This window comes from Bos mutus, chromosome 3 (assembly GCF_027580195.1).
Source record: "Bos mutus isolate GX-2022 chromosome 3, NWIPB_WYAK_1.1, whole genome shotgun sequence".
Lineage (NCBI taxonomy): Eukaryota > Metazoa > Chordata > Mammalia > Artiodactyla > Bovidae > Bos > Bos mutus.
This window is the reverse complement of record NC_091619.1, coordinates 34,403,674-34,431,302: the sequence shown is the minus strand read 5'-3', so window position 1 is coordinate 34,431,302 and position 27,629 is coordinate 34,403,674. Positions and strand designations below refer to the sequence as shown.

Sequence of the window (27,629 nt, the reverse complement as noted above, 5' to 3'; positions counted from 1 at the left end):
GTTTTCCTACCCATAACTGTGTTACAAAGTCTTGCTTATTTCAAGATATTTCACTGGAAATACCTTCTGTGCCAGCTAAACTTTTTCAGTGTAATGAATTTCTTGTTATAGTCTCCATGGAAATGACTTATATACCCCTAATATTATGCATATTGCAGACCACGAGTTCACCCAGGTCAAAGTGCAACCTCTTTCAGTTTGCCTTGTGGATTCTATTGTCTATCCATCCCTTAGCTTTTACTGACCTTCTCTAGACTTTTCCCCATCTCTGTTAAAATAGGAAGGTGACAGATGGACACAATGGCCAAGGAGGTTCAATTCAGTTTTTCAACTCTCAATATAGAGGAAGCTAGCTTAAAGATTTTAAAATAATCTGCAATGGTCCAGTCTTGCAATGAAAAGAACCACTTTAAACAAAATCTCTGCCACATCAGACTGCTAGCAAATGTCCAAGGGTGAAAGTAAGCAACTTAGTGGTTTAGTACACGGGTTCCAGGATCAAATACTAGTTTGTCCATTCACTAGGTTGAAAAAGTAACCTTGAAAAAGGTTACTTGGTTTCCCATCTGTAATGTGAGGATAATAATAGTTTTTACCTCATAGGAATTTTGAGAGAAGTGAATAAGCTAATGCATGTGATGCGGTTGGCATAACACCTGTCACAAAATAAGTGTTCAAAAATAATTTATTTTTAAGATTTTCTTCATAAGGCAGACTTGTCAATTATTTTACAATTTTAATTGTTGTAAAACATATTTCTTAACATCAATATTAAGTGTGTCCTAATTTCCAACCACTTTTTCTTTTTAAGTCTTAAAACACTATATTAACCTCAGAGTCCTTTATTGTCCAGGTTAACATCATCCACTCCATTTCTCATATGATAAGATTTTCAAGTCTTGTACCTGGAAGTCCTGTTTTTTTAGTGTGGAAGTTTAAGCCAAACACAGGACTTCTAGCACTGTGTTAGGATTTTCATGTCATATTGGCATTTTTTTGCACACATGCATACATACACACACTCACCACGTGCATGCACTTACACACATACATGACTGTAGCTGGTACAAACCAGTCCTCAAGAGGAACACTTAGGATCAGCTGTATTTTAATACAAGAATACAGAACCTAAGAAGTAAAATGGAATGGTTACAGTCTCTGATTCCTCAACACCAACTCTTCAGTAACCTAGAAATAACACTCATATTGGATAATCTCTGGATTTAGCAGAATCTCAAGCAGCCAGGATTATTTTTGAACAGGAAGATCAGTACCTGCCCACTCTTAGCATAAAAACTAGGAGAGCTTCTTCGCATCAGGAAATTTTAAGATCTCCCTGCAAAGACTCTCAGCCTATCACTCAGAAGATCCTTTAACTGAGACCTTGCTGGAATCCTAGGCTTGGAAGTCCTAAATTCTGGAGCAACGCCAAGGTCATTTTTGTATGGAGCTTATAGAGCCAGGAGAGAAGAATATAGAGCTCCAGCCCTCTAAAATACTGCCATCCAATCATTTTCCATTATTATAGACTCAGCAGAGGCAGAAGTAATGACTCTTATGATAATATTTCTATTCATTGTGCTTTTAGAAGACTCAGTAGGTTTTCTTAGTTCTTTAAAGCCATATGTACATATTATGTGTATCAATATATTTCATATTTTTCTACAAAGCTTATGTTTTATCTGTAAGACATCTTTCTTTCTCCCTATTGATCTTCATTCTATTTTTAATAGAATTCTATTTTGAATGTCCTTTCAATTTCATTTGTGTCTTCCAAGTAGATAGAAAATCTGTCCAACTTCATGCTTAATCATGATTATCTCGATTCTCCTTGTCCAGCTCATGAGTGAAATTCTAATCCCTACATACAGATGCTGAAAACTTAATTAACCTTTGGGAACTATTATTTCAAAAAAGATTATATTATCTATACCTCTGATTGCCAAACTGTGTCTTATGACCTTTAAAAGAATTCCATGGCTCAAAAATTTTTGAAAATTCTGTACATTTTACTGACTGTTAGATATTCACACTGTGTGTGTGTGTGTGTGTGCGTGTGTGTATGTGTATGCTTAGTTACTCAGTCATGTCCTACTCTTTGCAACCCTATGGACTGTAACCCTCCAGGCTCCTCTGTCCATGGGATTCTCCAGGCAAGAATACTAGAGTGGGTTGCCATTTTCTCCTCCAGGGTATCTTCCTGACCCAGGGATCAAACCCACATCTTATGCTTGGCAGGAGAGTTTTTTTAACCGCTGAGCCACCAGGGAAGCCCTAGGTATTCACATTATCTTATTAAAAAATTTGAGCACCCAAAATAATGTATTTTATCCTGTGTTTTCCAAACTGTATTTTTCACGGAACACTTAAAAACTTTCTATGAAACACTCTTTTGGGGACTTGCTGCTGTAAATAATTTCCTCAGTTTACTGATAGAAATGTCATGGAGACAGACAGAAAGCCCAGCTAGTTCAGCTGTATTCAGTCTTTTACTTTCCTCTTACCTACACAGTCTAATATTCTTCAAAGAAAGAAAATTAAATTGGTCTGACATTGACATTATTTGTTTGTTCAGAAATCCAACCTGAATTGTTATACAATACCTAGGGCTCCTCTGAGTGATGGAAAGTAATTTGATGATAGTTCTGTTATTTTCCCTGGTATTAAATTTGCATTGACCGATTTATATTTTCCCAAGTGTACACATGTGTGTCATTATCCAGACGATTTCCTAAGTGCTTTACATGCATTAGTTCATTTCAAACTCAACAGTTTTGTAATGTAGATGCCACTATTTTCATATTCTAGATGTGGAGTCTGATCAATACTAGGAAAAAGTATCTTTTTTAACATTTAACATTTAACATTTAGCTGCTGCTGCTAAGTTGTTTCAGTTGTGTCCAACTCTGTGTGACCCCATAGACGGCAGCCCACCAGGCTCCTCTGTGCACAGGATTCTCTAGGCAAGAATACTGGAGAATACTCCACATTCTCTCTCTCTAGATTCTTGATAATTTTGGGACACTTACAACTGGTCAACTATAATCAAAATTATAATAATTATTATAGTGGTAGCTGTATTTATTAAGCTTACCATAGCCTTTTATATTTTATAAAGTGCTTTACGTACTTTCTTGCAATAAATCTTTCCAGTGTTCCCATGGAAGGTGTAGTGTTTTTGTCCCCATTTTATAGATAAGGAAACATAGGCACATAAAGATCAATAATGTAGGTTTCCCCCGAATCCCACAGTGAATACGTGACAGAGCAAGATTTAAACTCAGGACATTCTGACTTCAGGAACCAAAATGTTAGCAACTTAAGAATAGGACCGTATTTTATTCTTGGCCTTCATAAATGTTTGTGGAATTAATTATTTGATGAATGAATAAGTAAACCTACATAGCCCTGAAATGTGCCTGTGGACGCATTGGCCTCCCATGCATCTTCCCATGTCCCCTGGCGTATGTGACCTTCACAGTTCAGCAACTGTAACACAAGGGCCTTCACTCTCCCCCAGGAAGAGATCAACTGAGATTTAGAGAAAAACCAAGAGAAAGACGAATCACTCATTTTTCATGGGTGCTAATGACCCATCCACCTATCTAGAGACGGCATGTTGGCTAGCTGGTTGTTAGAGGCCTCCCTAAATGTCTTCCAGGCAGTTCAGTGGTAGAGAATCCACCTGCCAATGAAGGGGGTACAAGAGACACAGGGTCAATCCCTGGGTTGGAAAGATCCCCTGGAGAAGGAAATAGCAACTGACTCCAGTATTCTTGCCTGGGAAATCCCATGGACAGAGGAGTCTGGAGGGCTACAGTCCATGGGGTCCAAAGAGTCAGACACGACTGAGCAAATAAACAACTAAGTGGCACTCACAGCCTTGGTGACTTGACCACTGTTGGGCTCTTGTCACCAGACAAAATCCGATTCTGTCACCACAGTAAGAGAGCATCTGTCAGAGTGTTACTTCCACGAACCGTATGGCCAATATATAAAAACAAATACCTACTGAGTTATTCATGTACAACAACTAGTCCACAGTCCCTTATCTGATGATTATGGGACCAGAGCTGATTTGGAATTAAATTTTTTGTTTAAATTTAAAAAGTAATACAGTGTATATATACCAATACCCACAGCAGAACATCAGGTAGCCCTACTTAATCAAATATTTTAATATTTCTGCAGCAAACCTATGATTATTTTAACTCAGTGGGATAAAGGAGAAGACCACATTCATACCCCTTTCAATCAGGTTTTGTCACCAAATGAGTTCAGATCATATTATGTTGTGATCCAGGTAAACTTTGGGAAAAAAAGTTTTGTGTCTTCAGAGATTTTTTTTTTTTGAGGATTAAAAATAAGAGGGGCTTCCCAGGTGGTAAAGAACCCACCTGCCAATGGAGGAGACGTAAGTGACACAGGTTTGATCCCTGGGTTGGGAAGATCCCCTGGAGGAGGAAATGGCAACCCACTCCAGTATTCTTGCCTGGGAAATCCCATGGACAGAGAAGCCTGGTGGGCCACAGTCCATGGGGCTGCAAAGAGTCAGACACGACTGAGCACGCACGTACACACCAGAGATAAAAGAGGGGGCCTATTTCACTTTTCACTTCCATCCATTGGAGAAGGAAATGGCAACCCACTCCAGTGTTCTTGCCTGGAGAATCCCAGGGATGGGGGAGCCTGGTGTGCTGCCGTCTATGGGGTCGCAGAGTCGGACACGACTGAAGTGACTTAGCATAGCAAAGTAAGTTTAGCAACAGTATAGAGTGGTTATTAGAGGCCCAAGCTCTGGATCCTGGACCTCTGTATTCCAATCTCAGTCTCCTTCCCAACTGACTGTAACTTTTTGTGCTTGAATTTTTTCCCCATTGGTAAATAAACCAGAGTATTAATATCGTAGGGTTGTTACAAAAGTTAAGCAAATTAATGCATATAAGATATTAAACTAGTGGCAGTCACGTACTAAGCACATGATGAAGTCAGCTGTTACGATCACTATGATTCCACTGAAATCTAACACATAGGCCCATCCCAGTTTAAACAGCAAATTCTCTCTTTGGAGATAGCAACTATATGGAGAGATAAATTGCATCCAAATGTCAACTTATTCATACACAATATGAAATAAGTGATACAATATGCAGATTATTTAAGGCCTTATGATCAGTGTATTCTCTCCCCTGTAATTAAGTCTCCTTGTAAAGCCAGATAACAATCAGAAGGGTGCTTGGTAAGTAAGCATGAGATCAGGAAATTTAAATAACTCGAATGCTAATGACATCAGGCTGAAACATCCTAACACATCCGTCCTACCACAGGGTCAGCCTCCCTAATGCCAAGAGGACACTGAAGGTCTGAAAGTTTACAGGCTACTCTTCCATGTTCCTGAGACAGTGCTAGGCCAGTACTGCCACCGCATGCCTGAAGATGTTCTTTTTTGTAGGCTTTACCTTCTGACTAGCTTTTCTTCCAGGCCTCAGATATAGTGAACTAATATCACCTCTGTCAAATCTGTCATATACACTCAGGTCCCAGAGCCCTTCAGCTGCTCTAAGATGACTTAACCATCTTTGATTGGATTGTTTATGTATTGGTTTCTACCGTATAATTCTGTGAGGGCAATCTTAGTTTCTTCACTTTCAAATTTCTGGGAGACAACTCACTGCACCCCTTATCATCAGCAGTTGGACCAGGAGGCAGGGTTGAAGGATGTTGGCAGTAGAACGTCCTTTAGAATACAAGTGAGGCTGTAGAATGTTTTCTTAGTCATCTCCTCCCTCTTTTTCAGTTGGGCTTTTTGGAATTAGAGCTCCCAGTTCCTGCAGCCTAGCTATAAGGAGATCTAGTCATTTTCTTGATAGGCCTTTGTCAAACCACCTAAGACGACAATGGTAATATTTTTTCTCAGTGTAAAGTATGCTGAATCCTTATCCTTTCTGCCTTCTTCTTGGTGAATAGCTGCTGAATCTTGCATTGATTCTCAAAAAGAGTTATGGCTTTTAAGCACTGAATTCATCCGCTTTGAAAAATCAATGTTTATTTTTGAGGACTCCATTATGTTGACTTTCTCAAGGTTAACTATGTCCCCTTTAGCCACATACTTGGTGGAAAAGTTAGTATAATTGAAAGAAGAAAGAGGAGAAGGAGAAGGGGAGGGAGAGAGGAGAAAGAAGAAGAAGGAGGAGGGGTAGAGGAGAAGAAGGAAGAAGGGAAAAAGTAGGAGGAGGAGGATGCAGGGAGCAGGAGGAGGAGGAAGGAGAAAATAACAAATTGTATAATTCCACGAAGTTCTCATGCCCCAACTGCAGTAGAATTCCGTAAAAAGAAAAATTGTAAATAAATATGGTAGTGGGGAGGACTGATTGAGGAGGGAAAGATTGCAAGTACCTACAAGCTTATCTCGGGAGATGGTGAAGGACAGAGGAGCCTGGCCTGCTGCAGTCTATAGGGTTACAAAGAGTCGGCCACAACTGAGCAGCTGAACAACAGCAAGCTTAGCACCTTCACCGTCTTTTGGTCCTTTGGCTTACTCAGTGTTTATGTGTGTCTCTGACTGAAGGAACATTTCTATTCTGGAAGAAGCAGAAGTCCTAAGCTCATATATTACATATTGCAGAACCTTCCCTTAAAACTCGTTCGTACCTGCATTTGATTTCCTCAATATAAATTTAGCAATGTCTCAGTAGACAGGGATTAGGAATTACCCGGGCCAATGTTGACTATAAAGGGGTCAAATAGGATGAAGCCTTTGCTTCTATTTGTGCCTTCCGTTTCCTCTTCTGTAAAGTGAAAGGGCTGAGTAAGATTATTTCTTAGCTCCGTTTCAACTCTCCATTTTTTATCACTCTTTCTGAATTAGCTTATCTGATATCTTCCTTTTTCCTTCCTTCCTATCTACCTATCATCTGTCTTTCCCAAATGTTTTTCAGATTATTTCAGAGATAGATTTAAGCTAATGAAGCTTAAATTACAGGGTCCCTCACTAGACTCCTTCTAAGCTATAAAAACATTAATTTCATGTCTGGTGAAATTATATATTATGTGTGTGTTAGTCATTCAGTGGTGTCCGACTCTGTGACCCCATAGACTGTAGCCCACCAGGTTCCTCTGTCCGTGGAATTCTCAAGGCAAGAATACTGGAGTGGGTTGCCATTCCCTTCTCCAGGGGATTTTCCTGACCCAGGGACCGAACCCTGGTCTCCTGCATTGCAGGCAGATTCTTTACCATCTGAACTAGTATGATTTTATACTTTGAAATTAACATTCTCAAAGAGAGCTCCCTGATTTGTATTTGCTTTGGGCCCACAAAATCTGCATTTCCCCCTGATTGGCTTAGGAAAAAAGACAAAAATAAGTGTATACAAACATGAATATAAAAAGAAGGTGTGAGAAAAAAAATAATAGAAAGAAAATAAGCCAAACATTAAATGAATTTATCCGTTGAGCATGAAGCTGACATCCAAGTTTCGCGGAAGGCAAAGTGGTAAGGGGCATATCTTGTACATTGTACATTCTTGCTCTCAGAATGGAGGAAACTTCCAAAGACAACAAAAGTATTTATGAATAGTGGACTCTGAGAAATGTCTCAGTGGAACATTTTACAGGGGAAAAGATCATCCTATGACCAAAAGTGGTATTTTCACTCTGATAGACACTTTGGAAACATGCAATAAATTTTTGTTCACATATGCACTGAGCAACTTTTCTGTGCTAGGCATCATCCTGGACAGACAGTAGAGATACAGACCTGACACTTACCTCTCAGAGGTCTCAGGCTAACACACAAACAGTCACACAGAGAAGGTGATAAGTTGTTGCTCACAGAAGCCTGCACAAAGAGGTATGCATCACAAAGAACGCGGGCTAATTCACATCAGGGAGATGAAGAAGGAAGGGAAGTAATAACTTCTGAGCTCAGTTTTAAAGGTAAAAATACTCTTTACACAATAGTTGTCACTTCACAAGGAACACTGAAAAGCTACCAAGACACGTCTAGACAATTTTTCTGAGCATAATCTGACTGTCATTCCTGTGGTTTACAGGCAACCATCACTGCTGTGATTAAATTGCATTCATTGATTCAGCACTTACAGATGCCAAAGAAACCCACCTTTCATGAAATGAATTGTAGCCTTCCTGTCTTAGTTTCTTAAGCACTTGAAAGATTTCTCATGACTTACTCATAGCCTTTTCAATGCAGATAACTGGTTATTAAATTCTTTAGTTGTCTGTAGAGAACCAAAAGCAAGGTATTTGAACATTACAATAAGAAACACGGGGGAAAAAACATTTGACAATATACTAATGGACATCCCTTGGTGTTCAGGTATTTTCAACTTCAAAAATCTTATTCCAGTGAGCAATTTAAAAATCTTCTCTAAGCAGTTCCCATTTTACAGCAGTGGAATAGAAAGTGACTCACCTGGCAGCACCTCAAAACTTTTTAAATCACAAAATGATAAAGAGCCGGAATTTTAAGCATCCAAATGTTAGGTAATAGAAAACATCTTCATGAGGGAAATAGGATCTCATAATGGTCTTGCTTGGAGAGGTTTGTATAGCTGCAATGAGCATTTCTCCCCAGAACTGGCATCCCCAAAGGAATAGAAACATTTCTGCATCTTTCTAAAATATTCAGCTGCAGCAAGTACTGCATCAAACAGTCTTACAAGTTTGTTCTCGATTGTGTCTGGCCAAACATCCTGAGAACTTTGCCTTGCATTATGCATGGCCCTCCACCTCCATGCAAGTTTGAAAACACTTGAAAAGTCTCTTCCTGCCATCTTAACTTCCATTCTCTCTGACGGATTACAAAGGCAAAGCAGTTCCTTGCAATGGAGCCGGATTTTCAATCATGGGGAAATTTGGAGCTTCTGCAATTGCTACTAAAATTATGATGCTGCCATCGTATCTCACTCAACAGGGGATTTGCAAAGAAAGAAAAAAAAGAAAGATTCAGTACCAAGTCACTGTCAAAATGCGGCAAAGATGGTGTACTGAAATGTTGGGTCAGGAATCCAGCAGTCCTTTGCAGACATCGCATGCAGCTTGAAATTCAGTTCAGACAAAGTAAAACATGAAAATTAAAGTTTAAGTTTCCAGTTTTGGTTGATCAGTGATCAGTAATTAAGCTGAAACATCATAAGCTCTGTGCATTTAAAATCAACATACATTGAATGTATCTAATAACTGAAAATAGGATTTCATTCCTTCCAGGTTTTTTTTTAAACAACATGGTAAGCTTTAATTTCTCCTTCTCCCCTCCCTACTAAGAAATAGGAAAATAGCTCTCAGTTTTAAATAATACAAAGCTAGAAATCTCTGAGTAAGGTACAGTGATTAGTTAAGATAAGCAGAGGGCAGTTGTTCAAAGATTAAATACTAAAATAGAAATTTAATGATTCCTACATTTACCACCTGTTAGCACACTTTAGTGATGTGGAGAACAAGCCTGAACAGCTCATTAACAGCTATCATTTATTGACTGTGTACCATGTGTCAGACATTTTTATGGATTATCTCATTCGATTCTCACAGCAGCCCTGTGCAGTAGATATTATTAGCCCTTCCAGATGAGGAAACAGGCCTAGAGAGGCTGGGAACTTACGTGAAATCACCCAGCTAGTTAGTTGCAAAGCATGACTCTCACTTAGTTCTTATTCCCAACTCATGCTCTCACCCATACCACTGCCTGGATTTGGTGGAAATGATATAAATCCTTGACTATTATTTATAGTGTCTATCATGGTATTGCTTGTTTGATGAACCAACTAAATCAATAATAGTAATCATAGCAAAAAATTGTTGATTATTGCACATACTACCTGCTCAATGCTTCGAGCATTTCAATTATATATATATTATATATATATTAAATATATATAATATATATATAATCTTTTGCAACAACTCTAACAGGTGGAAAACAGCCACAGAGAACATAAGCAACTTGTCCCAAAGTCACAGTCAGTGAGTATAAGAGCAAAGCCTCGATCTGAGATAGCCTGGCTCTTGTGCCCCTGATCTTGGCTAGGAGTTTTCATCTGGATACAACTAAATTCATGTCCACGTTTATAACATCTTCAGTCACATTCTGAAATGGTTCCACCACCTTAGCAGAGCTTGACAACGAAAGCAGAAGCTGAAAAATTGATGAAGCCCATGGTCAATGTGAATACAACCTAATGTATTCTTGAATTATTCTGCATTCTGCTCAATTTACTTTCTGTTACAGAGCTTAATCCACATATCTCACGAGTAAAAGAGGACTGAACATGATGGTTATATGTAGTTAATCAAATAAAACGACAAGTGCCTTTCAACTGCTAACACATGCATCTCAACACGTTTAAAGAGATAGATGGCATGATGTAGATATATTTGCACAGGCACATACATTGTATACTTGGTGCTCGGTGCCCAGAACACAAGCCTAGCTTAGTGTCTGTTTTGAACCACATACAAATGTTCACTAACCTTATAGGTAAGCACAAAATGCTCGATGTCATGAATCTGTCTTGAGCCAGCTGTTAAAGATGAATGCTGATTTCCCGACTCTGATAAGTTAAAGGAGTTCTAGAATAAGCGAAATGGTTTCAGTGGTTGGATATATGTTTGGGGTTTTTGTGTGTTAATTTTCTGATGATATGAATGTAATCAAGTGTTTAAGTTTCTAAGATTTTTATATGATGTTTAAGATATCCTTTACTAATAAATGACTAACAGTTTTTCTTTATTGTTTTCTTTCTCTCCAGGTATCCCCAGTATTTCCAGTATTGGTAGTAAGTAAAAACAAAAACAAAAAATCACAAACCAAGTCTAGGCTAGCTTGGCTTTGTTGTTCAGCTCCTCAGATCTATTTTCCCAGTGTCCATTTCTGATGTAAGAGAGTATTTCCTTTGTGAATTGAATTGTTGTGTTTGTTCTCTGCACAGATATGGTGAAAGCACAGATGAAATAGTTACCTGTATAGAATTCCTCCATGGATATGGCAGTGCTACAGCTTTTCTGACTATTTTTGATGAAGGCTACCTTTACAGAGGTGCAATCACTTACATAACTGTAACTCATTTAGCAAAAATATGAACAGTCCTATTTACCCATACTTAGTAACCAGCAAACAAATGGAACTCTCTCCCGAGGACTGTATATGGATTTCTCCCATAATTTGGGAAAGCAGAGAATGAATGCCAGTGAATGCTTTAGGCATATTCGTTAGCCCAAAGAAATCACTATGAAACTAGGGAGAAGGAATTTTATTAATGCATTAAACTTTAGCCTTTGTGAAGGCCTGAAAGAGGTCGGTTTGTGATCATTAGTCTTTCTGGAGAAATGAAGGAAAGAAAATAATCAATATGTCCATTGCTCTCTCCTAAAATACAATGATCCATATTTTCCTGACTACTTAGGTTCAAGTTTGGTAGAGAAGGGATATAAAAAAAATACATGCAAAATTTAGGAATGGGGCTACTAGAAATTCCTGCAAGAAATGTTTTAGTAGAGATATCAGCAATTGAAAAGAGAAGTTCAACATTCTGTTGAACATTTCTCTAGTACCTTTACAAAGACATTCTACCAGATACCATGGGAGAACCAGGCTGTAGCTCCCTCTTTACATTTAAAGCAATGACATCCCAACACCAAGCTTGAAATGCTCACTAAGGAAATGTCCCATAACTTTTCAGAGCCAAATCTCACATATTTTTAAATATTGCTCCCTTTCTCTCTGATGGTTAAAACCTTTGAATAGCTACTGAATAAGTGATTTGAAATAAAGTACTGAGGGAGCCTAGATTATGAACTGTAAGTGAAAAGAAGCATTTTCACTAGAGTTTAACCCAGTCTTTGTCATAAATGCTGGGCCACAACAGGGTGATGGAAGGGTAAAGAACAGTAGTAGGAGTATTCCAATATACAACAACCATTTAAAAAGCAATATCCTCATAATTTGGATAAAATAACTTCTTGCCTCTTATAAATGCACAGTCAGGTCTTCCAGTTTTTAAATCAACCCAGTTTACTTAAGCTTGTGAATAGGACTACACACAGATTTATTAATCACTAGACATGTTAAATGCAATGAACATCAGCCACTTTGTAAACAGAAATAGAACTAGTGTTCACGTTCATTTAGATACCAGCCTAATGCCACAGCTTCCTCTTTGTGATCTTGTTGAAATGACGTCAGTGGTACAAACTTGCAAGTGAAAGCTTCGGTTCTAATAGTCTAGTTTTTCTGCTGCCGTATCTCCCGTGGCATTTGCCTATCTTCATAAATACGCCACAACGTGCTCCTTTCAGGCCTTGACAGTTGTGTTTGTACATGCATTTTGGAGCAAAAGGAAACCAAACGGAAGCAAGCTGAGACAGATGGTGATCTGACCTGTCAAAGGTTTCAGAAATGGATGAACGGAAAGTAGTTCTTTGGCGTTGGGATGTGTTTCTGTTCCAAGTGTCAATTGTGTGTTGCATGGAATTTCTGACTGTTTTGCTCACTTGACATCTCATTCGGCCGCCTCCACCACATGCCCCATCTTTGAGCATCAGCAGATGTTGACCTTTTACACACTGAATCGGGAAATTCCAGTTTTATTTTGCTTTGTTTTATTTTGAAATCAGTGGTGACCTGAAAGGATGCTTTGTTGTGCCTTTGGAAAATGTATTAACCTTTATTCAGGAAACTAGGAAAATTTAACTCCTTCATGTCTAACCAAAACCCTCCAACAAACAAAGTGATAGCTTGTTCTGTGCTTTCGTGATGCCTCTGGCTGTTCTGCTAGGAGTGCAATGGGTGTTTCCTCAGATTTCTCAGGCAAATGGTATAAGCACTTCCAGGGGTCACCCAGCATCACATATGGCTAGCTTGCTTATTGCCTGGCTTTAAAGTGAAGAGATTTGCCATAAAACCATCAAACATGATTGTATCTTCTAGCCTGCTTCAATGGCATTTACACATTCCTTATAAGGACTTATAAGGTGTTCTCTGTGTGCAATGGTGGATTCCTTTACTCTCCAATGGGCAAGAATTCATACATAGATGACTCCCTGCCTGTTCAAGAGGGCATAGAAATAGTTTCCAAGGTACAAGCCGGAAAAGAGAGATCCACTTGGATTTTCAACTAAGTTTGGGCATTTACCAGGGCTTTTCCCTTTATCTCAAGGAAGAAATCAATGAACGTAATTCCACCAAGTATGTAGAAAGATGCCATGATAATAGATATAACACTCATGACACTCCCATCATCAAGGACAATGAATGATGTATATTGTGACATAAATTATTGATTGATGTATGTAACCATAAGTTCACATACATTTGCTGTATACACAGTGATTAAAGATTTTGGAGGCCTGATAGTTTCCAGTATAGATTTCAAACTGTCAACACCTATATTAAGGTTCAAATGCATGGACAGAGTGGTCATCCTTTCCGATCATCTGCTAAAAATGTTTTTGAAACAGATTTCCCATTAAGGTCATTTGTACCTGCTGTTGTCTGTTAGGAAATAGATTTCCCAATCATCCCAAAGGTACTTGATTTAAAACTCAGTCATTTTGATGTGCTTTGGCTGTGGCTGAAAAATTATTGGTGATATTGTCAGCAATTAATGAGTCCCAAAATAAATCTGTAGCCATTTGAGCCTATGAGCTCTGTTTTTTCTTTACTTGATGCAGTAGTAATTCATTCAAGTTTCATTTTTTCAATGTAAAATGTATCATGCGGTTATAAGTAAACATTCACAGTTTTATCCAAGTGAATGTTAGTTGATGCTGATGATCCAAATTAATATTTGTTTTGGTGTGGATGTTTTTGTTTAAGGGATAAACTAATCATTATAACATATATTATCTGATCTTTAGTCCTGAAAAGCAAGTGATTTCACAAATTACTCTGAACAGTTTATTATAAAAAATGGTAATTAGAATAACAAGAGTTGGCCTAATGTGCAAAGTAGCTTTGTGTGAGGGATTATCACCTAAAAAGCAAGTGATGGAGGTTAAAGATTAAAATGTCAGAGGTTAAAGGTAGATCATCCACTGAAAACTCATGTCAGGAAACACAACTTAAAAAAACTTGAAATTTTTTTAATAAACAAAGCCATTTCTTAGACTAGCAACAAAAGAAAAGATGTATGTTGACATTTTATGAACCCAAGCGTACATTGTTTCCGTAAATTACCTTCAAATGATTGACATCATGTTTTATAAAGTGTAAAATATTGATGGAAGCATTTGGCTGTCTCCTCCTCTTCAGCTATTCAATTTGAAATAACAATTTACTTAAGATAAATATTCCACTTTCCTGTTTCTCTTATAGTGAGCATTGCCTTCATCACAGAGTTAAAAATTCATCTCTAATTTGATTTAATTGGTAGGACCATTAAACAAGGGAAGTGGTACCTGCAGGGATCCATCAGCCTGTTGAGAAAGCTCAGAGATGCTTTCATACTTGAAAACATTTGATGCCAGTTGGAGACCTTATAAAAGTTGTTTCCCGTACAGCATCCAAATATATTTTGTTCAGTACCTATTTACTGTAGAAGCCTGGACTGTGAGGAAAATAACAAGGTTAATCATTTCCCCCCTCAAGGGTTATTAGTAATCTTGTTCATGCTATCAGAGAGCTGCAGTGTTTGTTTGTTTTTTCCCTTTTCTTTAATACTTCTAAATCCCCCAAATAAAAGTTTCATTGGAATTGCCCTTTAGATAATTAGGTTTTATATAATGAAGAAAAAAATGATCTGACTAGAGAGGCTATATGGCAGATTGTATGGTGTGCTACATTAATTTTGATCTGTTTGCTGATGTTCTAGAAGGAAAGCTAAGGTCCCAGGTGAAATGCCTTTGGGACTTTATTATATCATGTATCCAGTATTCTCATCACAGATCCATTTCATATTTGTGTAACTAGCATTTCGCATTCATGAAACCTTTGTGGTTATCCTAAAATTGAATGAACATTAGGACATAGCTGCTTCTTTAATCTTGAATAAATTAAATATTCCAATGATGCAGGGGGTGGAGGAGTAGCACCTACCTTAAAAAAAATCTGAGAGGTTTAGTCATCTTTAGCAAACAGCAGTTGCCCACCTTTATCAGATCTGCCTTTCTTCATATATTAGCCTTTTCCCAGATGTCTTTAGAATGCCAAGCCATTTTTTTAAGTGTGAGCTGATATCTGTACCTTTGCTGTTATTTCCTTGTGGGGGCATCTGAAAATTCCTAGCTTAAGCAAAGATTTACCAAGATCTCTGAAAGGGCCTATAATGAACTTTCTCAAACTTGTAATTGTGAATGAAGAGTGGGGTATCACCAAAGTCTTCTTGGAATATCAGTAGGGAGCTGGCCAGCTAACTGTTCCACTTCCTGGGAGATGTCCCCACATGTCTACAGAATTCCATTTTACAAATGGTGACTCTCGGGCTCAAAGTGTCCGAGTAACTTGTCAGATATAATATGGCCAGGAAGGCCTGTCTGACTCCAAAGGCTGTTCTGGTAACGGTATACCAAATGGAAGAGGTTAGAAAGAGAATTTGTATATTTATTGACTCCGACCTCAGACTCTTTCCTGTCTAATACATTGGCCTGTTTCTGTGTGGGAAATTTTAGTGTTCTGAAGAAAAACAGACGTTCATTTTCGATACCTTACTGTGTGGTCAACAGAAACCACATTAAAATGTGCCCTTCCTCTACCACCATCAATGATAAACATCCTCAAAAAGCTGAGGAAGAGGGGAAATGTGAGATGTTATTTATAGAACATGGGATAGTTCATGAAATTTAGCTATGCATCTTGTGAAACCTGCTTGTACATACTCTATGACAGTAAAAATTCCAAATGTTTTATTGACATAGCTGCTTAAAACAAGCAAACAAAATCCTGTGTGTTGTCGTGAGGACAGACTTACCACTATCGCATTAAACTTTGTCTTCCCCAGCAGGTTAATGATGCTGTGTTTCTGAGAGTAGGCAGCTTACTGTAAAGATGGTGAAATTACGCCAAGGCCCTAGGGGTTCTTTATGAAGAGCTTTAGGGTTTTCTATGCATTCCTTTATAGACATCAATAATGTTTCCAAAACCCACTGAGGAACAAGAGCAATAACTACAAATCCAAAGGGACCCCGTGACTCTGTGTCCACCCGATGTTTTCCTCATACACTCCTGGAAGGAGAATGTTTAATGAAGGCTCACTAACATCCTCTCAGGCAGTGGCTTTTCATATCCATCATGACACCCTGCTTCCCACCGTATTGTAGAACCAAAACATTATGTAAAAATTAGTGTTTTTAGGAAAATTGAAGAGCACTCATACAACATCATCATTTTATAGGCAATGCAACTAAGGCTTAATTGAATTGTCAAAGTCATCTGGATAGTAGCCAAGGCAGGATTCTAGTTCAGTGTTCAGTTTCCAATCTAGGACTCTAGAATTCATTCACCTTCTCATGTAATTAAATGACTCATGTATTAAATACTACACAGTAGACTATTTTAAGGGGAAAAGGACATTGAAAAGCATGGTCACAATTTACTCTGGTTTTAAAGAGTTTCCACAAAATTAGTTGGAAGCTGCCTGTAACTCATGCTAAGTGGGTACAAGTAAGATAGAAGACAGTGGCTTTCTGATGTAAATGAAGTGTTTTTAACCTTCTGGTTCAAGCTTGCCTTTCAGCTTGATTCACTGTGGTGTCAGCCATAGATGGTCAAGTTTAGCAATTCTAACCCAGTTCTCTCCAATTTACAGTGCCGAGCTTTCCTTGGGGCACAGAGAAGAAAAATTTTCTTCCAAAGCCTCATTTTTATAACTAGAATCTCAGTTTTTCTGACTCTTTAAAGTGCCACAAACCAAATTGTCCTGTAAGAGTTTTCTGAGTCTCCTTAATGGGGAAAAAAAAGAAATTCAGGCAAGATGTATATTTGATTAATAGGCTAAACTGATGTGCTCCTAAATTTAAAGAAACTCGGAAATTTACATATTATCTTTGTGTTAAAAATAAACCCTTTCCCACAGTATTCCAAAATAATTTCTGTTGCTTTCTGGACAATAGTATTAATCAATGGAGGCCCTAGAACCAGATTATTCCCTAAAGTAAGTTGTATCTTAAATAAACTTCTTTATATATCTGAATCACTTGCTTTGGGAACAGTTAAGGTTACAAGAAATAGGGGAAGCACATTATAACCTCTACTTCAGTTTAGTAAGAACTGTTTATGCTACAATAATTTTTTATTACAACAGCAACCTTGAATAGGATAATAAGAGCTAACACAACATTGAAAACCAACTATGTGGGTGCTCAGTTGCATCCGACTCTTGGTGACCCCATGGACCTCCACGCTCCTCTGTCCATGGACTTTTCCAGGAAAGAATACTGAAGCTGGTTGCCATTTCCTACTCCAGGGGATCTTCTCGACCCAGAGATTGAAGCTGCATCTCTGGCATCTCTTGCATTGGCCAGCAGGTTCTTTACCACTGTGCCACCTGGGCAGCCCTGTGCTTCAACTATACTTCAATTAAAAAAAAAAAAAAAAGCCACCATTTCTTGAATGCTCACTACAATTACAAGCAAATATTAACTCATTCAGCCTTGACAACAGCCAGCAGGTAGCATTATTCTATTTTACATATAAGAAAGCTTAGACACAGAGAAGTTAAGAAACTTGCCCAAGTGATAAAACTCGAATTTAAATCCAGTCCTCGTTCTATTTACATGCAGCATATCTTAAATAAATTTGCCCTCAATAGATATTGCCCAGGCTTCCCAAAGATGTAATTTGAAAATTTATCAATGACAATAGAGTAATAGTATATGATGGGCATTTCAGATATTCTTTTTCTTTGTAAAAGGGATAGTTTTGGTGTATGAAATCTTTGGTCTCCATATTCACCAAGCTAAAGTCTTTTGAGATCATTAAGACGTGTTTAGTCCATTTTTCCAGGTTTGTGGGATCAGGATCCTTGAGAACTCGGAATTTCCATAAGAGGCTATTTTTGAAGGATTGGCCATCTACAGTCCCATTGGACACATATGATAATCCTTCCCCTTACCTCAGTAATAATTTCTCAACTCCAGACTGGGTTTCACTATGACAGTCACAGGTCCACAGTTACAATGTGTAGCAATAATTTTTCCTTCTACACAAGGAATTCTTAATCCCCTAAATCCCCTAGATTCTGCAAAGAACATGTTCTTCATTCCAGTGGGCTTTATCCTTCCATGAATTTCAGCGTGACACTGCCAGGTCATAAAAGAACCATTGGAGCGATAGAACTTAATGGCTGAGAGAAAACATAGACATCTTTTAATCCAGCACCTTTACCTTACAGATAAGGAAACTGAAGTCCAGGGAATTAACTGCCTGACAACTACTTAACAGACCTGGGAGCAGATCCTTTAACTTCTGATTCCTAATACTTTTTGCCTTGCAATATACTAGCACTTTGAGACCTTCATATGGACACAAAGATACTCCTTAGTAAATTCATGAAAGAATGAAATTTTAAAATTCTCCAATAGTTCACCTAACCAATGCTTTGGATGTGTTGTAATTTTTTTTCTGTTTGCAATCTCTTAACTATTTGAAATCAATGGCCACTGGCTAAAAATTCTCAGAGGCTTCATGTTATGCAAGGACTTTTATTAGAATTGAATATGATAACATAGAATTTGTCTTAATTATACAATTAACTTACCCTCCAATGTGCCTAATTTACTTCTTGGAATTAAACGTTAGTTTATTGATTGAATATTGATTGAATATTTGTATGTGCCAGTATCTTTGAGTAACAAGAGTAGCCAAAGAGTAACTAGTTGATTTAAAGTTTTCTTACTTGCCTTTGCAGTTATAGGACAAAATAAAAATTCAAAATTTTAAGATGAGATATTAAATTTGAAAATTCTATGATGAACAAATATTAAAACATGTATAGACAGTACCATGCTATAGGAGTCAAGGCTCCACACATTTCAATATTTTTTTCCAAGACATTTTTCCTCCCGAGGAAGAGATATCACACATAAAATTTTGTCCCACTAGAGATATGTATAGATTAGATTAGGATTTCTAAGTGAGTGCTGGTGGTTGTGAGTTTTTATTTTTCAGGAAGGTTAGGCATCCCACCCAATGAAAATCATTTGGAAAAAAGAGTCTGTATTTCTAAGAAAACAGAAAAGCTACACTCTCCTCTTCCCCAAGATACTATCATAAGTGCATAATACAGAAGAAAATTACCTTCTAGGTAGGGATCAGATTGTAACTGAGGTGTCTCTCTTGATAATTTCATACAGGTCAAGGAGTTAACAATTCAAAAGTAGAATCACCTACATTCGCTTTTTATATATGTAAGAAGATCCTCAATATGGAACCTCAGTATCCTGGAGGAAAATCATAAAAGAGTATAAATATAAAATATAGGCATAAACAAATATTTATTATATTAGAATATGGAATAGAACTTAATTTATAAAGTTAACTTTCAAACTCACTTCTAAATTGGTTTAGTATAAAATTTTGTCTTCACTTAAAATTTCTTGGCAGAGCTTATTAGCAAAATGATTAATTATAGTATTACTTTCACTTCAAGTAAACCAAGCCACTGAATACTTAACATTAAACTTGCAAGCAGCACCCCCACATATGACCTATATTTACCTCTCCTACAGAAAAAGATGGAGAAAACCATTTCAGAGAACTAAATTGTTCCTAATTTGATGCTTATAATATATATAAATATATTTTCTATATAAAACTATAACAGTGATTTGAAATTTTTTCTAAATAAACAAGTTCTAAAAATCACTTGTTTTTCAAAGTGACTATCACAGTTCACGTAGGCTTGTTATGTTAATTCCATTTCTCCCCATCACCAAAGTACTCACATGGAAAGTAATACTCAGTCAATAACTTGCATATCTTGCCTACATATTACCAAATATCTATTTATTTAGTAACACCTACAGATGTGGAAAATTATTGCATTGTTTTTTCTTAATTTCAGAATTCATAGTTTTTTCATAATTTCAAAATTCATAAATTTTGAAGATACAGCAATATCTAACCCTTTGCTTTTACATGTATATAGCATACACACAGAGCAACAGTAGATCAGCTTTTCTAATAAATATTAAAAAGCCAAAGTTATAGTGAAAGTTCCATGTCTTGCAAGATTCACTATAATCTAATTATGGAGGAAACAGTCTGATAATACCTGTTTACAGTAGCCTAGCCACTTGATCAGAGAAGGCAATGGCACCCCACTCCAGCACTCTTGCCTGGAAAATCTCATGGACAGAGGAGCCTGGTGGGCTGCAGTCCATGGGGTCTCTAAGAGTCGGACACGACTCAGCGACTTCACTTTCACTTTTCACTTTCATACATTGGAGAAGGAAGTGGCAACCCACTCCAGTGTTCTTGCCTGGAGAATCCCAGGGACGGGGGAGCCTGGCGGGCTGCCGTCTATGGGGTCGCACAGAGTCAGACACGACTGAAGTGACTTAGCAGCAGCAGCAACAGCAGCCACTTGATATCAATTACTCAGTTATTAAATATTTACTGAGGCCTTCTGGAAGGATTTGCCCTTCCTCAAAGAGATTCAAATTAATTACAAAGACAAGAAATAAACATAAAATTTAAAGTAGCAATATTAAAACTTACGCCTATCCACATTTCCATGAAAAATAAGGAACACAGGAGGTCACATGCTATAGGAGTTTAGAGGCAAGAACTCTCCTTGTGGACTTGGATGGCCTCAAAGGACCACACTAGAAATGTAGTTTTGAACTGATCTCAGTGAATGGCAGATGTGAGTCATGAAATGGCTGCTGTAATAGTTATGCTCTAGGTACCTTAGCAAAAATAGTTTTAAAGCACTCAATCCTAAATCTGGCTATTTTCCTGAGTCATTTTTTTTAAACATGGGTGAATCTAAGAAAAAAAAAAGACATTATTCTTAAATTAACAATGTTTATCATTATTTCTGGATTGGAACCAAAAACTTTAGAGATATATTTTCAGTTAAAAACATCATGAAAATATATACACACCCATACATACAAACCTGAGATATGATCAGAATACCCTGGTCTGTTTTCCTTAAGCCAGAATCACCAGTAATCCTTCTCTTTCTTTCTCTGAGAAATTGCATAAAAACAAATAGGAAATAAATCCACTTCTTTGCAGAGATAATGGCTCACACTTAAAACATACCCTAAAGAATCTCTCCTGAAGACTAATGTAACCAGCTCATATCTGTAAATATAAATTGCAGAGAATGGAATTCTCAAGTGAGAAATTATTTCTTTCCCGTTATCTTCCAGTTTCAGGCAGCAGCTTTATATAGTGATTTGAATTGCTGAAGTCCCTATTTAGTTATTTGTAAGAACACTCTACTTTATTACAAAAGTTAATGCATATAGCTTTGTTAGGGAACGGGCTATATATTTAATGTCCATTCAATGTTTTGGGAATCATCAATTGCTTGCTTTTGTCTGGTGTGGGAGTCATGTTGTGTTAAGTGCATCACAGCCAAGTTAAAAAGCAGATGTGTGGTTTGTGTCTTTGTCCATTTAGTTTTCTGTTTAAACCAAAGGATATTATAGCTGAATATAACAAACCCTGATTTTTCCTGATGTATACAGATCCTCCAAAGTTTAATAGGAAATGGCCGAATATTTCTTCCCTTGAGGTTTCTAACCCAAAACAAGGTAGGAGCATGTCAAATTCCTACTGATATAAAATCCCACATGTTTAGGGGGAAAATCCCACATTCTATTTTTTCAAACACTATATAAGAGCATTATCATCAATGCCATGCCTTCGAAAGAATCATAACTCAAATATTTTTTTCTAATATGAAGTGTCCCAGAAATATTATAGCAACAAGTGTAGAAAAGATTAGATGGCACAGAAGCTATAAGACCTTTATCAAGTTTACATTGAATGCCAGCCAGTCCCAAGAGAAGTCTAGTGTTGGTTGCCCTCACAGTGAAAGTATAAATAATACCTCTTAAAAACTTTTGAGTGGCTCAGGTGTCCTTCTGCTGTCTCCCTTTTGCTTTGCTTAAGTAAACTCACTGGTAGTTAGTTGTATTGAAGGTCAGGGAAAATAGGGAAAGGCAGTACTGCAACCCCTAAGAGACCTGTTTTTGTTTGTTGTTTTTTTTTTTAAACTATGATTCCATATTGATTGACAGGAATTTGGATCGTTCTCTCCCCCCTTCCCCTCCCCTTCCCTTCTACATCCTAGTGTATTTCCTCTGTCGAGGCTTTCCCTCTTTTAATCCTGTATCAATTAATAATTTCTGTTAGGATTAAGAACAACCTGTTTTCTTTCTGTCCTTAGAGCAGTAATTATTTTCTAACTTCTCACATCATAAATAAATAAATAAAGGAAACTGAAGACAGCAGTGTGATTACACAGGAAAAAATAGGACCTTTAAAAACTGGCCAATCCAATTCATCAGATGCAGTGTAATGTTAAAATTACATTAACATCTAGCCTATAGATATATATAGACATGTACAAATAGTTCGTATTAATAGCAAGTTGCCTTCTTTTGCATCCTTTCTTCTCACACACACACAAAAAGGCACATCTTTGGCTTCCACCTTCCTTCGTTATATGCAGGATGTTCCTTTTAAGCTCTAATGAACACAGTTGGAAGAGGAAATGAGCAAAAGGAGGAACCAGGAAATAGCTGCTAAGCAAAACAAAATACATTAGCAATTTGTTGAGGAGTCGAATTGGAAGGGCTGCTTTTTCAGCCCTTGATCAGAGTGATGAAATCAAGACTGTCCTAGATACATACATTACTAGCAAATAGAATTATCTTAATCATCTGCTCCAAATGATTTTTTTAAAGTTTCTACATACGTATGTGGAAGAAGAAATACAGATCAAGCTCACCCCATTGGTATAACTCCATGAAGACCGTGAGGAGGTTTAGCGGCATTGCTCCTTGGCAAGTTCAATGAGAGCATCTTCAGTAAAATGTCACTCAGTATTTCCCATTGAATTTCATAGCTCAACAAATTATACAAGACAGGATCTAAGACTTCACACTTCACAGGGAGTTTTCTGCTGAACAAGATTATGCATTGTTGAGAACTTGAGTTTTGTGCTGAACAAGATATGCATTGTTCAAAACCTGAAAGAGACCCTTTTATTATTTTTGCTACATTTTCTGAGTGTCACAAGACTAAGAGCTTTCAGAAATAATCTTTAGTTAATACTAGTTGCAGTTTTTAGAATGTAGATAATGAGTTCAAATAAATTTATTTGAGAGGTGCACAGTTGAATACAGTGCTTGAACTTGAAATTTTAGCTAAAAGTGTACTTTCTGTCAGAGGTCAGTTCTGTGCAGGTGTAATTTATCTGATCAACATCTGCAGAAAGCATCAAGCTCTATCCTGTTTTTGCTACTTTCACAAGTGACTGTTCATGAATAACTGAAAAAGAAAAGCAGGCAAATTTAAAAATTCCTGCCATTAACAAACCGGTATCATAAAAGTAACAATTGTTAGGAAAAGACTACATTTTTGAAAGACAGAGTCCAATTGACTCTGAGGCTGAGATCCAGGTTCTGCTAAATGGTTGACCATTGTTAACTATGTTCTGTGATATCTAATCAGTTCAGCAAAAGTAATCTAACTGGTTTATATGCAGATGGGCTACTGTTACACAGAGAGAAAGACATGGTGAATTGAGTTAATGATGTTACTAATTAATTCAACAACTCAACTACTATTATAACAGACAATAGAGGATCCTAATATCCATAATGTTATTGAAATAATCTGCATAACTGGATTATGTATTTAAATGGTAATTCTTTTTGCATCTGAAAATAAAGCTTCCAAACTTTATTAACAACAAAGTCAAACCATTTTCAGCCAAATACAAGCTTTCTCTGTGATTGAAATAAACTCCCAGAGGCAACAGATACAAATAGTATCTTCATTTAGGACTACTTTTCAAGTGGGTTGATGATAAGTAATTACAATTTGAACATTTCACTGTTGTTTCTAATGTGCTGTTCATTCTTTTAAACCTATCCAGTTGCTCCCAAATTAGCTTTGTCAACAGTTTCTTCTGTTCAAGTTGCAAACCACAAGAGAGGTAGGAATTCTTGGGTTCATACAGTGATTTCATGGTGTTATGTGTTGTGAAACATTGCACTGTATGAATCTGGAATATCTGTGAAGTGTACCCATCAGCTTATTGGTGAGGCATGTTGATTGATAATGATCAATGCATCAAATAGTACTGAGTACTGTCATAAGAGGAAAAAAAGCTTCACTTGGAAATTTGACTGCTGCAAATTTAAAATGCTGCAATATTTGTTTTCTGAAAGATTAATGTGTGAATCAGAATTACAACACTTTAGGTTCCTGTTTAGAACATGAATGTTAGAGCTATTAACATTGTTACTCATTTGCATTGAAAATAAGGAAACTCACAGTGAGTTTCAAGGATGCTTTTCATGAGAACAGAATGGTAGGTTCGTGTATGGTGCCCATTTGACAAATGACATACCTTGGAATTTCCACTTCCCAACATTGTTTGAACGGAATTTGAACAAATACCAGTGAAGAGCTACACTGGATTTAGCATTGATTATGACCCCAAAATAATAGTTACATTACTTCCTTCAAATGAAAGTGAGCAGAATCTCGTCTGTGACTCATGAATGGCCCATTCCAGCTGGCATCTGTCATCACATCTTCACAGACTGAAGATTTTTCAGGAAACATAAAGACTCCTGCTTTTATTTCACCATTTTCCTTTAAATGTCCTATGTGACAGGTGTCTTGTTTTCCATCCTTGACTGTTGGGTACATGTCATGTTTCTTTTGGGGGGAGGTTGTTGTTTTTGTTTTTCATAAAACATCTCTTACAAAGAAGTATATTTATTAACAATATATGAATTTGATTTGACCCACTTGGTGAAAATGATAATAATAGCTTCCCTATTCCTTACTGAAAAGAGTCAAATCACTTTCCAGATGTTAATCAACTTGAACGGGTCCTGCTGCGGCATATACAGTAAAGGAGAAAGCTGGTCAGAAGACGGGAAAGGGAAACGGACAGGATTTAAACCATGTCTTAACCTTTCCTCACAATGTGCTTCTACACAGCAAACGCGGACAGTGCCCTTTAGAGGGGAATCCAGATGGATTTGAAATTTGGAGAACTAAGTTCTTCAGGAACAGAGCAGCCACAGGTTGATAGGTTGTCAAGCCTGTTTGGGCATGTGTGCATAGCATACTGCAGTCATTGACACCCAAGTGATGTCGCTCCTTGCCTGCGATAGGCAGACCCACAGAGAAACCAAGGAGGTGAAGGAGAAAGGAACCATTAGAACTTTTACAGAACCCTTCTCTTTTCTGTCATGTCAGAGACTGCATGTGCAAGAGGCCTCTTGACCTGAAATTTGACCCTGCATTATTGAATCTCTAGTTTCTTGGGCATCACAGCACTAATGAGATCTGAACACATCTCCACAGACAAGAAGAAGCCACGTAGTGAATTAGAGCTATCATAGGATAATCCACACTGTTATCAAATAATATATATGGAAGGGCTTCAAAAGTTACATAAGGTTGCAAGACAGGTTTGGGGGTGAGGTAGGAACCAGGAAAATGCTGCAGCCACTTTATTCCCTTGCCTGGGGGTAGCCCCTAGAGGCTTGGTGACTCTGCTAATGTAGTGAAGGGAAAACGCTTCTTAAGAATTATAATTCTTTCACCTTCCGTTTATCTAAAGTCTTTTCCCCATATCCTCTCTTTTTGAGTGACTAAAATTAATTTTCACCAGCTCTGACTTTGAATAAGCTTTCCTCACTTGGCCCCAAAATTAATGGGGGCAGGAGGAGAACCGGACGACAGAGGATGAGATGGCTGGATGGCATCACCGACTCAACGGACATGAGTCTGAGTGAACTCCGGGAGTTGGTGATGGACAGGGAGGCCTGGTGTGCTGTGATTCATGGGGTCGCAAAGAGTCGGACACGACTGAGCGACTGAACTGACTGACTGACTGATGCCACATTCAGGGTACATTGTCTTATATTCTGTGATGTATCTTGTATTACAGTACGTAGGTAAAATAATAATGGAACTGGAGGAAACATGGGGAATAGTAAGAAAGAAGAGACCAAGACATTTAACCCTCCTCCCAGTCTTAATATTCTTTTTCTTTCATTCTTTCTCTCTAACCTTTTTTCTGTAACTCCTACCTACCGAGGCCTTCCCCAGCCAATTCCAGTCAGAAAGTCTTTAAACCTTAGAAGAGATTTGGTTCTCTCCTAATCTTTGACAACTTTGAACTCTCCTTCTACTGAAACACTGCTAGCTTTTATTGCTCTTAACTAGCCAGTTCTTAGGGCTTCCTGGATGGCTTAGCAGTAAAGAATCCACCTGTATTGCAGGAGTTGCAGAAAATGCAGGTTCGGTCCTTTGGTCAGGAAGAGCCCATGGAGCAAGGCATGGCAACCCACTCCAGTATTCTTGCCTGAAGAATCCCATGCACAGAGAAACCTGGGGGCAGTCCATGAGGTCACAAAGAGTCAGACATGACTGAAACAACTTATAACACATGCATCAGCCAGTTCTTAAGTAACATATCATCGTAACTGCCTTATATGATGTCATGTATGTCAGATGAAGGGTTTTGCTCCCCCGGGGGACTCTCGGTTGTCACACCTTGGCAGTTGCTATTGCCTCTAGTGGGTAGAGGTCAGGAATGCTTCGGAATAGCCTACATTTAGGAAAACCAAGAATGATTTGCCCCAGATGTCAGTAGTGCTAAGGTTGAGAAACTCAGCGCCATATTCTTCAGGCCTGGGCCTCATTCTTGTTGTCCCCTGGTATAAGATGTTCTCGATCAAAATGCATTGCTATGCCACACTACACAAATGTTTTAGCTTTAACAGTAGTCAAAACATACCTGAAAAATAAAATAGAGTCTACAGTGTGATTTGAGATTGAAAAGCTATGTAAAACCATAGCAATTTTTTGAGAATTTCCTTTTTCCTATTGAAATTGATCTGTATAGACATATAGTCAACTCTCAGCTAAAATATTTACTAACTCAGTTACAGCTTGATATATGACTGCTGTTTTTCTGAACTCTTTAATATGTGGAGTATAGCCAGACTCTTATGGTTTTTGAAATGAATTTAAGCATAACCTTCCTCTGTGTCTTCCTCTGTAAAAGAAGATGCCTCAGGATCCTCACTGATTCACTAACTCATTGATTCATTCATTCAACATATTTTGAGTACTTAGTATATGCTCAGCGATGTGTTGAATTCTGTTTACATCTGTGAACAAAATGGACACACTCTGCATGCATGTATTTACATTCAAAATATAAGGGAGAAATTTTTAACATAATTTTCAGATACTCGAAATACTCCAAAAATTTAAATAGGAGGAGGGGGCAATTAATGCGTTTGGGTCAGGGACTATTATTTCAGATAGAGTAGTCACAGAATTTTCTCTGAACAGAGACCTAAAAACAAAGTGAGGCAGCAATTCACAGGGAAGTCGAGGGGAGGAATAGGCCAGACAGAGGTGACAGCAAGTGCAAAGGCCCTGGGGAAGTGCTTGGCATGTT

The 27,629-nt window shown here is 37.7% G+C and overlaps 1 protein-coding gene across 5 annotated transcripts in view; it reads left to right on the top strand.

Moving 5' to 3' along the window:
• The window catches only part of NTNG1 (netrin G1), a 374,168-nt gene that overhangs the window by 281,454 nt on the left and 65,085 nt on the right, over window positions 1-27,629 (top strand). For 3 of the 5 annotated variants that reach the window (XM_070367580.1, XM_070367581.1, XM_070367582.1), the window contains exon 5: window positions 10,764-10,790. In XM_070367580.1, coding sequence (XP_070223681.1) covers window positions 10,764-10,790 — 27 coding nt within the window. Of the gene's footprint in view, window positions 1-10,763; window positions 10,791-21,648; window positions 21,715-27,629 lie in introns of all 5 variants that reach the window. The other 2 variants (XM_005893208.3, XM_005893210.2) reach the window with 1 other exon arrangement.